Below are 13,215 nucleotides of genomic sequence, written 5' to 3'. Positions count from 1 at the left end.
TGTTCTGTAGAGTAATTGCTCAGTCTATTGATTTCCCAGATCAATTATTCTGAAAGTGCATAACATACTGTTTAACAAGTAGTATGAAAATGTATCAGAAAAAGGCTTGGAAAACTCAAGAAATGCGACATCTGCTTGACTACCCTTACATATAAAATATATAGGTACATCATATTTTATGATATCTGAAACACGTATGTCCATGTTTGATAGCAATGTCATTAGTCAGTAATTTCTCTACCACATGTGTGGTTTCTCAGTCTCTCTGATCACAAGTTAATGCTTATCTTGTATGCCAGTGTATCTGTTGTTTCCCTGTAATCCCCACTTTGCAGTTTTCTACTGGTAAATTTTTTCTTTTGGTTGGCACATATTTATCCAATATCCTTACATGTACTGCTTTCTTGTATCTCCATTTTTTGCACTTATTTAAATATGTCTCTTGTATGTTTGTTGCCATTTTCCAAGGTTTTTCCCCTCTGTTGTTGTTGGTGATGTCTCCATCCCCGACCGCCCACTCTTGCTCGTAACAGACCATCAGCTGGGTACTACCCAGCAGTGTTGAATGTCATGTAAACCTCTCAGGTATTTGAATCTCATATGTTTTATTTCCTTTTATTCTTTATGTCCAGTCTTAAGGATCTTATATTATTCTACTGTTATGCTTAATTATCTGTACTTTCTGTACCACTGCTGTCTTCATTCTTATTTTACAATTTTTCCTTTCTTGCTGAAGGATCATTGATTTCACATACTTCATATTCTACATCTACAACTACGTAGATACTCTGCAAGCAACTGTACAGTGCATGTGGAGGGCACTCAATACCACTAATAGTCATTTCCTTTCCTGTTCCATTCCCAAATAGAGCGAAGGAAGAATGACTGCCTATATGATCCGTATGAGGTCTAATTTCTCACATTATATCTTCGTGGTGCTTACGCACAGTGTAAATTGGCGTCAGTGTAATCATTCAGCAGTCAGCTTCAGTACGCTGATTCTCTAAATTTTCTCAATAGTATTCCTTGAAGAGAACATTGCATTCCCTCCAGAGATTTCTATTTGAGTTCACAAGCATTTCCGTAACACATATGTGCTGCTTGAAACTACCTGTAAGAAATCTAGCAGCCTGCTTGTGAATTGTTTCGAAGTCTTCCATTAATCTGACCTAGTATGGATCTCAAACACTCAAGCAATACTCTAGAACAGATCACACCAGCATCCGATATGTGTCTCCTTTGGCACACTTTCCTAAAATTCTCCCAATAAACTGAAGTTGACCATTCGCCTTTCCTTTCGCAGTCCTCACCTGCTCATTCCATTTCACATCGCTTTGCAATGCTAGGTCCAGATATTTAAATGATGTGGCTGTGTCAAGCAGAGCACTACTAATGCCATATCTGAATGTTATGGATTTGTTTTTCCTACTCATCCATATTAACTTACATTTTTCTACATTTAGAGCTAGCTGCCATTCAAAACACCAACTAAAAATTTTATCAAAGCCATCTTGTATCCACCTACAGTCACTGAACATCGACACCTTACTATACCCCATAGCATCCTCAGCAAACAACTACAGATTGCCACCCACCCTGTCTGCCTAATAATTTATGTATATAGGGAACATCAGCAGTCCTATCACACTTCCCTGGGGCACTCCTGACAATACCTTTTTCTCTGATGAACACACACCATCAAGGACAACATACTGGTTACCATAACTTAAAAAGTCTTCAAGCCACTCACATATATGTGAACTTATTCCATACACTTGTACCGTCATTAACAGCCTGCAATGGGGCACTGTTTCAAATGCTTTTCGGAAATCTAGAAATGTGGAATCTGCCTGTTGCCCTTCATACATAGTTCACAGTATATCATGTCAGAAAAGGGCAAGCTGAGTTTAACACAAGCGATGCTTTCTAAAACCATGTTGATTTGTGGACATAACCATGTTATAACTTGTGTATAATGTTAGACGACTGTTCATCAACTACAAGAGATAGAGAACAGTGGTCAGTCATTTAAGCAGGTATACAATTTGCTTAGTTTCTGGACAAAGTCTTTCCTCAGAATTAATAAATCCACAAACAAGTTGTGCTGTAGCCCAGTAGGACCTTGTTTGATAGCTTCTCAGTTTCCAGAATGAATCTTTAGTTCTGTAGCAGTGTGTATGGTGTTTTCCAAACTTCCTGGCAGATTAAAACTATGCGCTGGACCTGGACTTGAACCCAAAATCAATCCTTTTGTGAGCAGGCTCTTAGCAACTGACCTATAAAGGCACAAATTGTGTCCCACCCTCACAACTTCATTTCTTATGGTGCCTCTCTTTTGCTCTCCAATTATAACAGAGGCTCCACTGAGAGTCAAATATGCATTCTGGAGGCAACCCTTGGGCTGCGGCTTAGCTGTTTCAAGACATATCCTTCCTTCTAGGAGTGCTAGTCCAACAAGGTACACAAGCAATCTGCTAAATTTGAAAAATAGGTGAGGGTCACTGGTAGACTGTAGCTGTGATGGTAGGTTGACAGTCATGGCTAGATGGCTCAGTTGATCACAGCATCACCTGCAAGGTTCTGAGTTCAAGTTCCAGCCTGGCTAACAGTTTTTATTCTTCTAGGAAGTTTTCCTTAGTCGTTTGTTTGTACATCCTATGTTCCTGTTCATTGCTCAGCACCTTTTATATTTTGCAAGCTGTAATCTGTCCTCATACACTAATTATATTCCATCCTTAATTTTCTGTTGCTGATACTTTAATTTTTTTGGTTGCTATTAGTCCTCCTGTGTCACATACATTTGTTTCAAATTTTCATCCCATCATAATGTTGTAAATAGCTTTCAGCTTTCACAGTTTTCGATTTCTTGTTTAATGAGCGTTTGTGTTATAGATTTGTTGTGAACATCCTGAAGATAGCAACAATTGCTTTGTTCAACAGAGAGAGTCCTGCCAGTAAGTAATTTTTAACAACATGTTTGCCTCCTAACAGTTAAGAAGCATCATGCGGCGGACAGAGTCTGTGTAGCTAAATCTGTTACAATTTAACAGATAAAATACATCCCAGCTTTTGTTCCACAATGACTAAGAGACTGTGAGATTATATGTGACAGGTGATTCATGGAACTAACTATTGTAACTGATTGTCAAAAATAAATGGAATGCTTTAAAAACTACAATGGGAATTCTTTTGTATGTTGTTCCCTACAACCCAGATATTATCAACCAATGCTTTAGGTTAGAGGGAGTAACTTGTCACTACATGCTAGGAATATGTCGTAGAAAAAAGAACCTATGACAAAGGCATCATAGGTAATGAGAGGAAAAGTGAAGGAACTTACAAGAGAGAAATACACTATGTGATCAAAAGTATCTGGACATCCCCAAAACCATGTTCTTCATATTAGGTGCATTGTGCTGCCACCTACTGCCAGGTACTCCATATCAGCGACCTCAGCAGTCGTTGGACATCATGAAAGAGCAGAATGGGGCACTCCGTGAAACTCACGGACTTCGAATGTGGTCAGGTGATTGGGTGTCACTTGTGTCATATGTCTGTACACGAGATTTCTACACTCCTAAACATACCTGGGTCCACTGTTTCCGATGTGAAAGTGAAGTGGAAATGTGAAGAGACTCATACAGCACAAAAGCGTACAGGCTAACCTTGCCTCTTGACTGAGAGAGACCGCCGACATAGAGACCGCCGACATTTGAAGATGGTCATAATGTGTAATAAGCAGACATCTATCCAGACCATCACACAGGAATTCCAAACTGCATCAGCATCCACTGCAAGTACTATGACAGTTAGGCAGGAGGTGAGAAAACTTGGATTTCGTGGTCGAGCTGCTGCTCATAAGCCACACATCAGACCGGTAAATTCCAAATGACACCTCGCTTGCTGTAAGGAGCATAAACATTGGACAATTGAACATTGGAGAAACGTTGTGTGGAGTGGAGAATCATGTTGCACAATGTGGCGATCCAATGGCAGGGTGTGGGTATGGCAAATACCCGATGAACGCCATCTGCCAGCGTGTGTAGTGCCAACAGTAAAATTCGGAGGCAGTGGTGTTATGGTGTGGTCATGTTTATCATGGAGGGGCTCGCACACCTTGTTGTATTGTGTGGCACTATCACAGCATAGCCCTACATTGATGTTTTAAGCATCTTCTTGCCTCACACTGTTGAAGAGCAATTCGGGGATGGCAACTGCATTTTTCAACACGATCGAGCAGGTGCTCTGTTTGTAATGCACGACCTGTTTCCAGCACCTGATTGAACGTATGCCTATGAGAGTGGAAGCTGTCATCAAGGCTAAGAGTGGGCCAGCACCATATTGAATTCCAGCATTACTGATGGAGGGTGCCATGAACATGTAAGTCATTTTCAGCCAGGTGTTCAGATACTTTTGATCACATAGTGTGTGACGCACTGTTGATAATACATATATTCAGTTTCAGAAGGATGATGGTGGTGTTGATAAATAAATGGTAGAGATCTCACAACTAAAGTACTGCCATTGAACAAAGAATGACATAAGCCCATGTGAACATACACTACACACTATGAGAGTGGCACTGACTGATTTGAAACGTGTTACTTATGAAAACTTTGTAACATTCAGAATGCAGATGATAGTGATTTGAGTTGCAGATGATAGTGATTGAGTATTGAGAAGTATTTTTCAGTGCAAACAGTTGTTAAAATTATGGTGATAACTGAACTGATCACCTGTGTCTAATTCTTATGAATGAAATTCATGTTGCATTGCTCTAAGATTTCCTGGATCCATTAAATCAACACATAGTGGAAAAGTTAAAAAGTGACATGTATATCTTTAACTGTTCTTCATAGCTCCATTACATTAAAATAATTATTACCCTTAAACACTTGTGATGTTGACGTTTCATTCCATTTTTATGTGTTAAAACACTATGTTTGATACATTTGTGCCAGATGTCTCATCTTAGTTGCATAATTGAGCATTTGGTGCATGAAGACATTTCTGGCAATAACTTGATCTGTTGACATAATGAATTGTACCATCTTATACTAAATATTTGTGACAGACAAATATTGACTTTTGATTGTTTATTTTTATTTGTTCTCATAAACTGAATTTTTCTAACTTATTAAAAAAAAAAAAAAATGAAAACTAAAAATGTACTCAATGTCACTACAGTAAATGAACTGACAATTTAGAAAAATCGTACAACTGTTTTGTTTTTCTGTTGTAAGTCTGAAATCATTATACCAAAGACTGACTACAGAGCTCGTTAAAAAAAATTAATAATAATAATGCTGTTTTTTTAGTTCCTAAGCATTTGAAAATACTGATTAATGAAAAGTTTTACACTTGCCTTCCTTTTTTTTTACAAATTATTCCTATCCAATTTTGACTATCCCCATGTCTAGAGGTTTTCTGATATTACAAACTTTTTTTAAGTTGTAAATCTAGTTAAGACTGTGTAAGATTTACTTATCTAAATTTGGAATGGGAGTACAAAGATAACAACACGAATAGGAAGGTTGTTGTAGAATGCTTGAAATTGAATGCTGCTTTTGTGACAACTAAATGGAAATGGTGAAACGCGAAAATATGTTTTTTTAACTGGATAAGTAGCATTTCCGGGTTAAGGAGCATGAGAATTACCATCTTTTTTTCAAGTTCCTGACATTTAACTGTGAGGTTCTGAGCTTTACTGTTTACCGTTTTTCACCTCTTGTGGGCATAATGTTATATTGATTACATACAGTTGAGAACCACAGCCTCAATAAATTCTCAGAAACATAACAACATGTCCCCAAAGGCTTTTCAGTGAGAGTAAATATTTTTATTTTAGGCTGCACCGCCAAACAGTTTCATTTGTGCCATTGACAAGCAAACACAAATTAGAATATTCTTACATTAGTTTCAATCAAAAATAAGAGCACAAACTGTTTCTGCATGGTCTGCATGAGTAATAAGCATGTATACAGACATGCTAATATTTGAGTGGCATATATTTATCACCACTGTGCACAGAAATGTGATGATAAACACGTCACTCAAGATTACTGTCTGATGATAAATTAAATTGAGAGATGATACCACAGAACTGATGAAGTACCTAAAGAAATCCTTATTTCCAGTGCAAATCTTATTAGATGCAGATGATACAAAAACACAAAGGCTACCAAACTTTATTAACTTGCGTTCCATAATGGCACAAGTGATCATTTTTTGGAATAATTAATTAAGTCATGCTTAAGTTTCCAAGCCTGTAATACAAATTATATGAATTATTTGTGATGTTGTCTTAAGAATATCATGTAGAAACCAGTCCAAGGAACTGCTTTCCTATATATTAATTCCTTAATAAAATTTGCTGTAAATAGTATGAGTGCTTTACATTTATCAAACCAACAACTCAGTTCATGGAATCTATACTAAAACTTAATACTTAACTCGAAGTGAAGTTCTAAACTGAACACATAAAGCTGCTCAGTATTACAGTCAAGTAAAGTGCCTCCTTTGGGACAGCCATATACCAAACAAGATAAAATTAACTATCTTCAGTGCCTAAATAGATAAATAAGAACAATCTACATAAACATTTAAAGTCAGTTTATTTGGTTTAAAAAAGTGCCCCTTGTTCAACAACACACATTTTCAATGAATTGCCAGCAGCCATAAAAGGTTTAGCTACTTACAGAGTTCAGTTTAAGGGGAACTAAAAGTTTTATTGTTGGGCAACCACTTCTACTGCATTGATGGATTTCTTCATAGAACCAATTGATGTATTCGTTAATTTTATCAGTATACGGAAAAGTTTGGTCTCAAAGTCAGTGAATCAAAAACTGTAGCCATAAAGGTAAGCAGACAAGGAAGACAAACTAAGCTACACCTGAATGAAACACCCCTGGAGAATGTGTAACATTTCCCATGTTTGGACAGTTTGATAGACTGTAAAAACTTAACTCAAAGTGAAGTTCTAAACTGAACATGTAAAGCTGCCCAGTATTACAGTCAGCTAAAGTGTTTCCTTTGGGACAGCCAGATATCATGCAAGGTAAAATTAACTATCATCAGTTCCCGCTATATTCCCAGTTCGTCCTACTCACTGAGACCTGTGCTCTGACAGAGAGAGAGAGAGAGAAAGAGAGAGAGAGAGAGAGAGAGAGAGAGAAACGAACTCCAAGATGCTGAAATGAAGCTTGTTAGATCTATACTGAGATGAACAAGAAAGGAACAAGTGTAAAACTCAGTATACCAGAAAAACTGCAGCAATCTACATTAAGATGGTGTGATGTGTGAAACGGGTAGAAAAAAAACAGGATATGAGTGGGAAAAGTCAAGTTGGGTGGCGAAGGAGAAGATGGATCAACATAGGAAGGAGGTCGTTACTGAAAGAGGTCTTCTTTGAGGAAAGATCTTCTTTGAGGTAGGGTCCATGAGAAAGAGCTGTACAAGGACAGAAAAAGTTGGAAGAGGCTCATTGCCCGCCTCTGAGAAACTGGAGCTGCGACCTGAGGATGATGATGACGATGAAATAATGTGTGGTTTAAAATCTCACTTCTGCAAATCTTCAGTGTAGTAATGCAATATAATCAATGTAAGTAAGCGTTGTAAACAGATTTTCAGATCTATGGTGTGTGGGTACAATAGCCTAAGAATGATGTTATACAGCTTAATTTAGTGTATGTTTATATGTATTCTTGTGTGAAACAAGTTTGACATTACCTCTTATATGAAAATATCTTTTAAGTTGTTTTTCCACATCAATCATGACCATTTTACTTGTAATCTATGAAAGAAACATCAGCATTCCTCTTTTATGTACATATGTGATGCATCCTGACACAATAAGGAGTAGTCAGTTTGGTTATGGGGTAAAAACTATAGAGGGAGTTCAAGGGTTGACTATAAATAATAGTTTCAAAGGGATGGAGAGTTACATGACAGAAATCTTCAGACTAAAATTCATAGCAAGAACATTCTTGTTTTTCTGACTTGGTCTCTGTCCTTAAGGATCTCTCGCAATCGGTCTGTGGAACAAAAAATTTATGTGATCCACGAGCACATATACACTACCTAATCAAAGTATCTGGACATCTATCAGTGACCATTAATATGGTGTGTATCATGCCTTTGCTTTTGTGACTACTTGAACTCTGCTAGGGACACTTTCAGTGAGGTGTCTGGATGTCTGTAGAGGAATTGCAGCCCATATTCCTTCAAGTGTTGAAACCAGAGAAGATGGTGAAGCTGGGATCTGGAACTAAATCAGCATTCTAACTCATCCCAGAGGTGTTTCATTTGGTTCTGGCCAGGATTCTGAGCAGGCCAGTCCATTTCAGGAACGTTAGTATCCATAAACCATTGCCTCATAGACGTTGCTTTATGACAGAGTACATTGTCGTGCTGATACATACAGTAGTCTCCGAACTGTTGCTCTACTGTACGCAGTGCACAATGCTGTAAAATGTGTTCATGTCATTCCACATTTAGCATTTTCATAAGCGCAATAAGGAAATTCATTCTAACAGTGAAAAACACCACCACACTGTTGCACCACCACCTCCATACTTCACTGCTGGCAGTACGCATAAAGACTGGTAATGCTCTTTAGGCATTCGCCAAACCCAAACTCATCCATTGGATTGTCGTAGGGTATAACATGATCCATCATTCCGAATCACTCATTTCCGGTCTTCGCTGTTCCAGTGGCATTGCTTTTACTACCACCTGAGGCGTCCCTTAGCATTGACTACAGAAATTTGTGGCTTATGAAGAGTTTCTCTATCATTGTACCGTATTCTTTTATATTTCATATGCACAGTTGTTGTACTAGCTGGACTGCTGGTAGCACTTCATAATTCGAAAGTGATTCCTTCCATTGATTTCATGCGATTTTTTAAAACCACGCTGTGCAATGCTCGGTGGTCCCTGTCCATCAGTATGTTACATCTATCTGGTCGTAATCACATTACCAACAGTCAACTTGGGCAGCATTAGAAGGGTTGAAAAGTCAGTGATGGCTTTTTACTCAGGTGACATCTAAGACTAGTCCATGTTTGAAGTTATAGAGCTTTCCTGACCCATCCATTCTGTTGTTACTACTTCTCTACTAACAACACAATATTTCCCATTCATTTTACATTGGTAGGTCTGCCTTTCAAGACATCTAGTGATCAATTCTGCACTACATAGTGTATATACATATGTTTCATTGGTCAAGCAGACTTATGTACAACAATTTAAGATTTTATTTTTTATGTGCACCTTGTGTAAGGATGTTTCAAACCATGTGACAATAATGCCAATGCCAATATCAGTCAGTAGTGAATTATAAAATAAAAATGTTTGTTCATACTCAACAGCCTTTGCTGAAAGTGACTTGTTTCAGCTACTACCGTCATTGTATCTGTAGCTGTGAAGAATCAGAGGTTTACAAAAGTAAAACTTCACCCAACAATACATAGAAATCATCTAACACAGTTCAGTGGTATTTGCAGTAAGCTGCCACACTGCTCAAATGTTTACAGAAATAAAAGTACTAGCTGAGAGTTGACACTGATGAGGAATATGTTGCCTCTGCTTTTTAGGTCATATGCATGTGAAATGACGGATAGCATTTAAAATGGCAAAGTTAAATTATAGAATATGTATCGAGGATACAATCACAATTGGGCAGATGATCTTTAGATCTTGTTTTGAATGTGTTTTTCACAGTCTTATGAATGAGCCTCATAGTGTGTTGACAGTGAGATAAGTGAAAGCATGGAAGTGTTGTACAGAATGCCAGCAGAATATACGTAAAACATATTGGAAACTTTGAAATTGTTTCGTGTAGAAACAAAGATCCTGAAATAGTGTTAAATGATCAGAGTGATTTTGGTCTAACTTGCTGTTTAAATTTTTCTGGTTTTGCTAGTTGGATGGCATCTTCTGTTGTGTGAGACACTTAAAGTTATTAAACAGGAACAATTTTTTATAATCACAGCATAAAATTAACCCAAATTGTGTTAAAAAAGTTTTATGCAAATGATGGACCCATGATTTAAAATACATTATGAGTACTTGCTGTTGTTGTAGCTATTGTTGATATATTTAGGTATGTCTTGGTGCCAACTGAAATGCTAATTTTATGGTTGTGGAATCACACTCATTGGAATCATGTTTCATAATTTAACTTGTGATGTTTGTAGTTTCAAATGTTTGCTGTCATTTTATATGTGTATAACATGAAAAACAAAAGCGGCATATTCACTGCTAGCACCACCTTTTACCTTGCACTTGTATTTCTGAAACCTTTTGGGCAAAGTTGGCAGTTGACGCCCATTTTGGTATAGTTTTTTTTTGTGAGTTTTAAATATTAATAGGTTAGTTTTTAGTTCTGTCTCCTGGTATTGTATATGTAACACTTCCCATTCTTATGTTACTTTGATCTTAATTATGTGACGGTAGTAGCAGAAACGTATCACTAATGCAGTAAATAAAAAAATACCTGAAGCAATCTGCATTGTATCTTTAAAAAAAAAAAAAAAAAAAAAAAAAAAAAAAAAAAAAAAAAAAAAACGCACAGTCGTAATGCCCACAGACTTGGAGTTAAGCCAGGGAAGTTGTCTTCATAAGGAGTTGAGGGTATCAGTCATGTTTGACAATGCTGATTAGAAAACCGCAACTGATGCCATTATCTTTCTCAGATAGATTTATTACTTACAGTCTAATAGCCTTTATGCCATCAAGATATTCATTTGAGCTTTAAAATGTCCAATATATGTTATTTCTGTCTAGCATCTGCAGAGTTGTTAATTATACTAGGCTGAATGGAAGCAATTTGTACCACCTTTCAGAGTTTTTTGATTTGATACTATAGAACACCAGGAAAGGTGGAATTGATCATTGTCGGTGCTTTTATTTCATGAGCAGCAAGTGAACGTGCTGTAGACTGAACGTAAAACTGTCGCAAGACTGTGAAAGAGGTGGATGAGAAAAATATTTGTCAAAAGCTATGTTTAAAGGACAGCTCTCAATGAGTGCATAATATGGACATTGGAAAAGACAGAAATGAAGCCATTAGAGGCTTTTGAAATTTGGAGATACAAGAAACTATTCAAGAGAATGTGGATTGATCGAGTAAGAACTGAAGAATTCTTGTCACTAGTCAATGTGGGGGATGGGGGCAAGGGGGTGGGGGCACAACACAACATGGTACAGGACATAATGAATGAAAGAAAGAGAATGGTTAGACATTTATTAGGGCATATTGATATGTGACTCATGGAGAGCAGTTTTAAAACATTGCCCTCTTCATAAGAGTCCACCTTTTTGTTACTGCATCACTAATAAGCATTGAGATAGCTATTGGGAAAAAAAGGAAATCAAGTTAAGAAAGTCAAATGTCTATAAGTAAAAGGTCCCTAGCTCACCAGAAAAGAAACTGGAAATAGAGAATATAGGTGTTTACTTTTGGGTTAGATTTCCTCAATAACCTGTGGCTTAAAAACATTATATTACAGAATACATTAACTTTAAGAGAAAGTGTTTGGCTATTCTTATAATTTTTGTAATTTGTGTGCACTTCTTTTCTTTGTTTTTGACTGTCTTGTATCCAAACTATAAACACTTCTCTCCATGTGGTCTCATTGAATGGTTGTAAGTAACCTTCCAATGTTTTCTTCTTGATTTTTCATCTCTTCTGGAACAACATACAACTTTCGATGATTTGTAATACTGCAGCTGCTTTTCAGTTCAGTCAGGTTTCGAGCTAATGGGTTCTTTCTTAATGCGAGTAAAACTCAAAAGATTGTATTTAGTTTAAGAGATCTGCCAGTAGCAGACTTCATGGATAGTGTTAAGTTCTTAGGTATTGTTAGAAATAGTAAATTGACTTGGGAGCCACATATTAAATACATTAGCGCAAGGCTGTCTAGAATGGCGTATTTGTTAAGGAATTTAAAAAACCATGTACCTGCGGCCTATGTAAGATCGGCCTACTTCGCTTTTTTACAAAGCATTATAACTTATGGGCCTTTAATATGGGGCAATAGCTCATACCTTCAGGACATTTTGGTACTTCAGAAGAAAGTAATTCGAATTATAACAAACAGTGATAAACTGGCCCACTGCAAACCACTGTTTATCAACTTAAAAATATTAACTGTTATAAACATGTATATTTACACTGCCCTACTGCATATAAAGAGCAACTTATCAGTATACCAGTGTAGAAGAGATGTACACTCTCATGGAACCAGAAATAGTAGCCATCTTGACGTACCTTACTACAGATTATCCAAGTCACTGAACAGCTATGAAGCGGTGGGTAAGAAGATGTTTAACAAACTGCCACTAGAATGGGAAGACAAATTATTCAGTTGGTTAGCTGCAAATCCTTGCTACTCACTTCAGGAATTTTATAACTGTAAAATATCATAGGGGTACCGGTTTAGAGAGTTCAGCATAATTTCTTTAACTGAGTAATTTATAATGCAATGCTTTTCATATTATTTGATTTTAAATATTGTATTATATGGAAAACCAATGGTGATATATTGATCTTCAACCCATGTATATATGCTGTATGACTTGTTTTTATGTAACTGCTTTATTGCTATTTATGTAACTGCTTTATTGCTGTAATAGCTAAATGACAATAAAATTTCATTCAATTCAATTCAATTCAGTAAATTGTAGCGTACTAATTGGTGAAATGTATTTTGAAGGAAATTTCATGTGTTTGTCAGCACTTGTTGTATGATATTTTCAATGATTAACATGCATTTCAATTTGTACTAGATGTGATATAATGCAATTATCTCACAGAAACTTATGTTCTAATTTCATTTTAGGTGCATGGTTCAGTAACACAGGAAGCACAGCAGTGTGGCACAGTTCTGCATCAAGGTCAGCCGTCACAATTAATAGTGCTATAACAGATAACAGAAATCAAGGCTTTTCTTGTTTAATTTGTGGTAAAAACTATGTTTGGAGGGCCAATATGCAACGCCATATGCGTCACGAATGTGGAAAGCAGCCAACTTTACCGTGTCCTATGTGTCCATACCAATCCAAGTACAAGTACCACCTCTTGCGTCACATAAACCTCCGGCACAAGGACACAAATGTATTTCCATATAACCTTTTTGATTCCTCTCTTATGAATGGCCTTAAACGTGAATAAAGCATTAAATCGTATTTCATGATTCCAATCTATAAGTGGAA

The 13,215-nt window shown here is 36.8% G+C and overlaps 1 protein-coding gene across 1 annotated transcript in view; it reads left to right on the top strand.

Moving 5' to 3' along the window:
* Window positions 1–215: 215 nt before the first annotated feature.
* Window positions 216–13,215, top strand: part of LOC126474245 (zinc finger protein 836-like) — a 132,578-nt gene continuing 119,578 nt past the window's right edge. Inside the window, exons 1-3 of the mRNA XM_050101708.1 lie at window positions 216–228; window positions 2,941–2,954; window positions 12,843–12,897. Coding sequence (XP_049957665.1) covers window positions 216–228; window positions 2,941–2,954; window positions 12,843–12,897 — 82 coding nt within the window. The remainder of the gene's footprint in view (window positions 229–2,940; window positions 2,955–12,842; window positions 12,898–13,215) is intronic.

Source organism: Schistocerca serialis, chromosome 4 (genome assembly GCF_023864345.2).
Source record: "Schistocerca serialis cubense isolate TAMUIC-IGC-003099 chromosome 4, iqSchSeri2.2, whole genome shotgun sequence".
Taxonomy (NCBI): Eukaryota; Metazoa; Arthropoda; class Insecta; order Orthoptera; family Acrididae; genus Schistocerca; species Schistocerca serialis.
The sequence above is the reverse complement of the archived record's forward strand: the minus strand, read 5'-3'. Positions and strand labels throughout refer to the sequence as shown.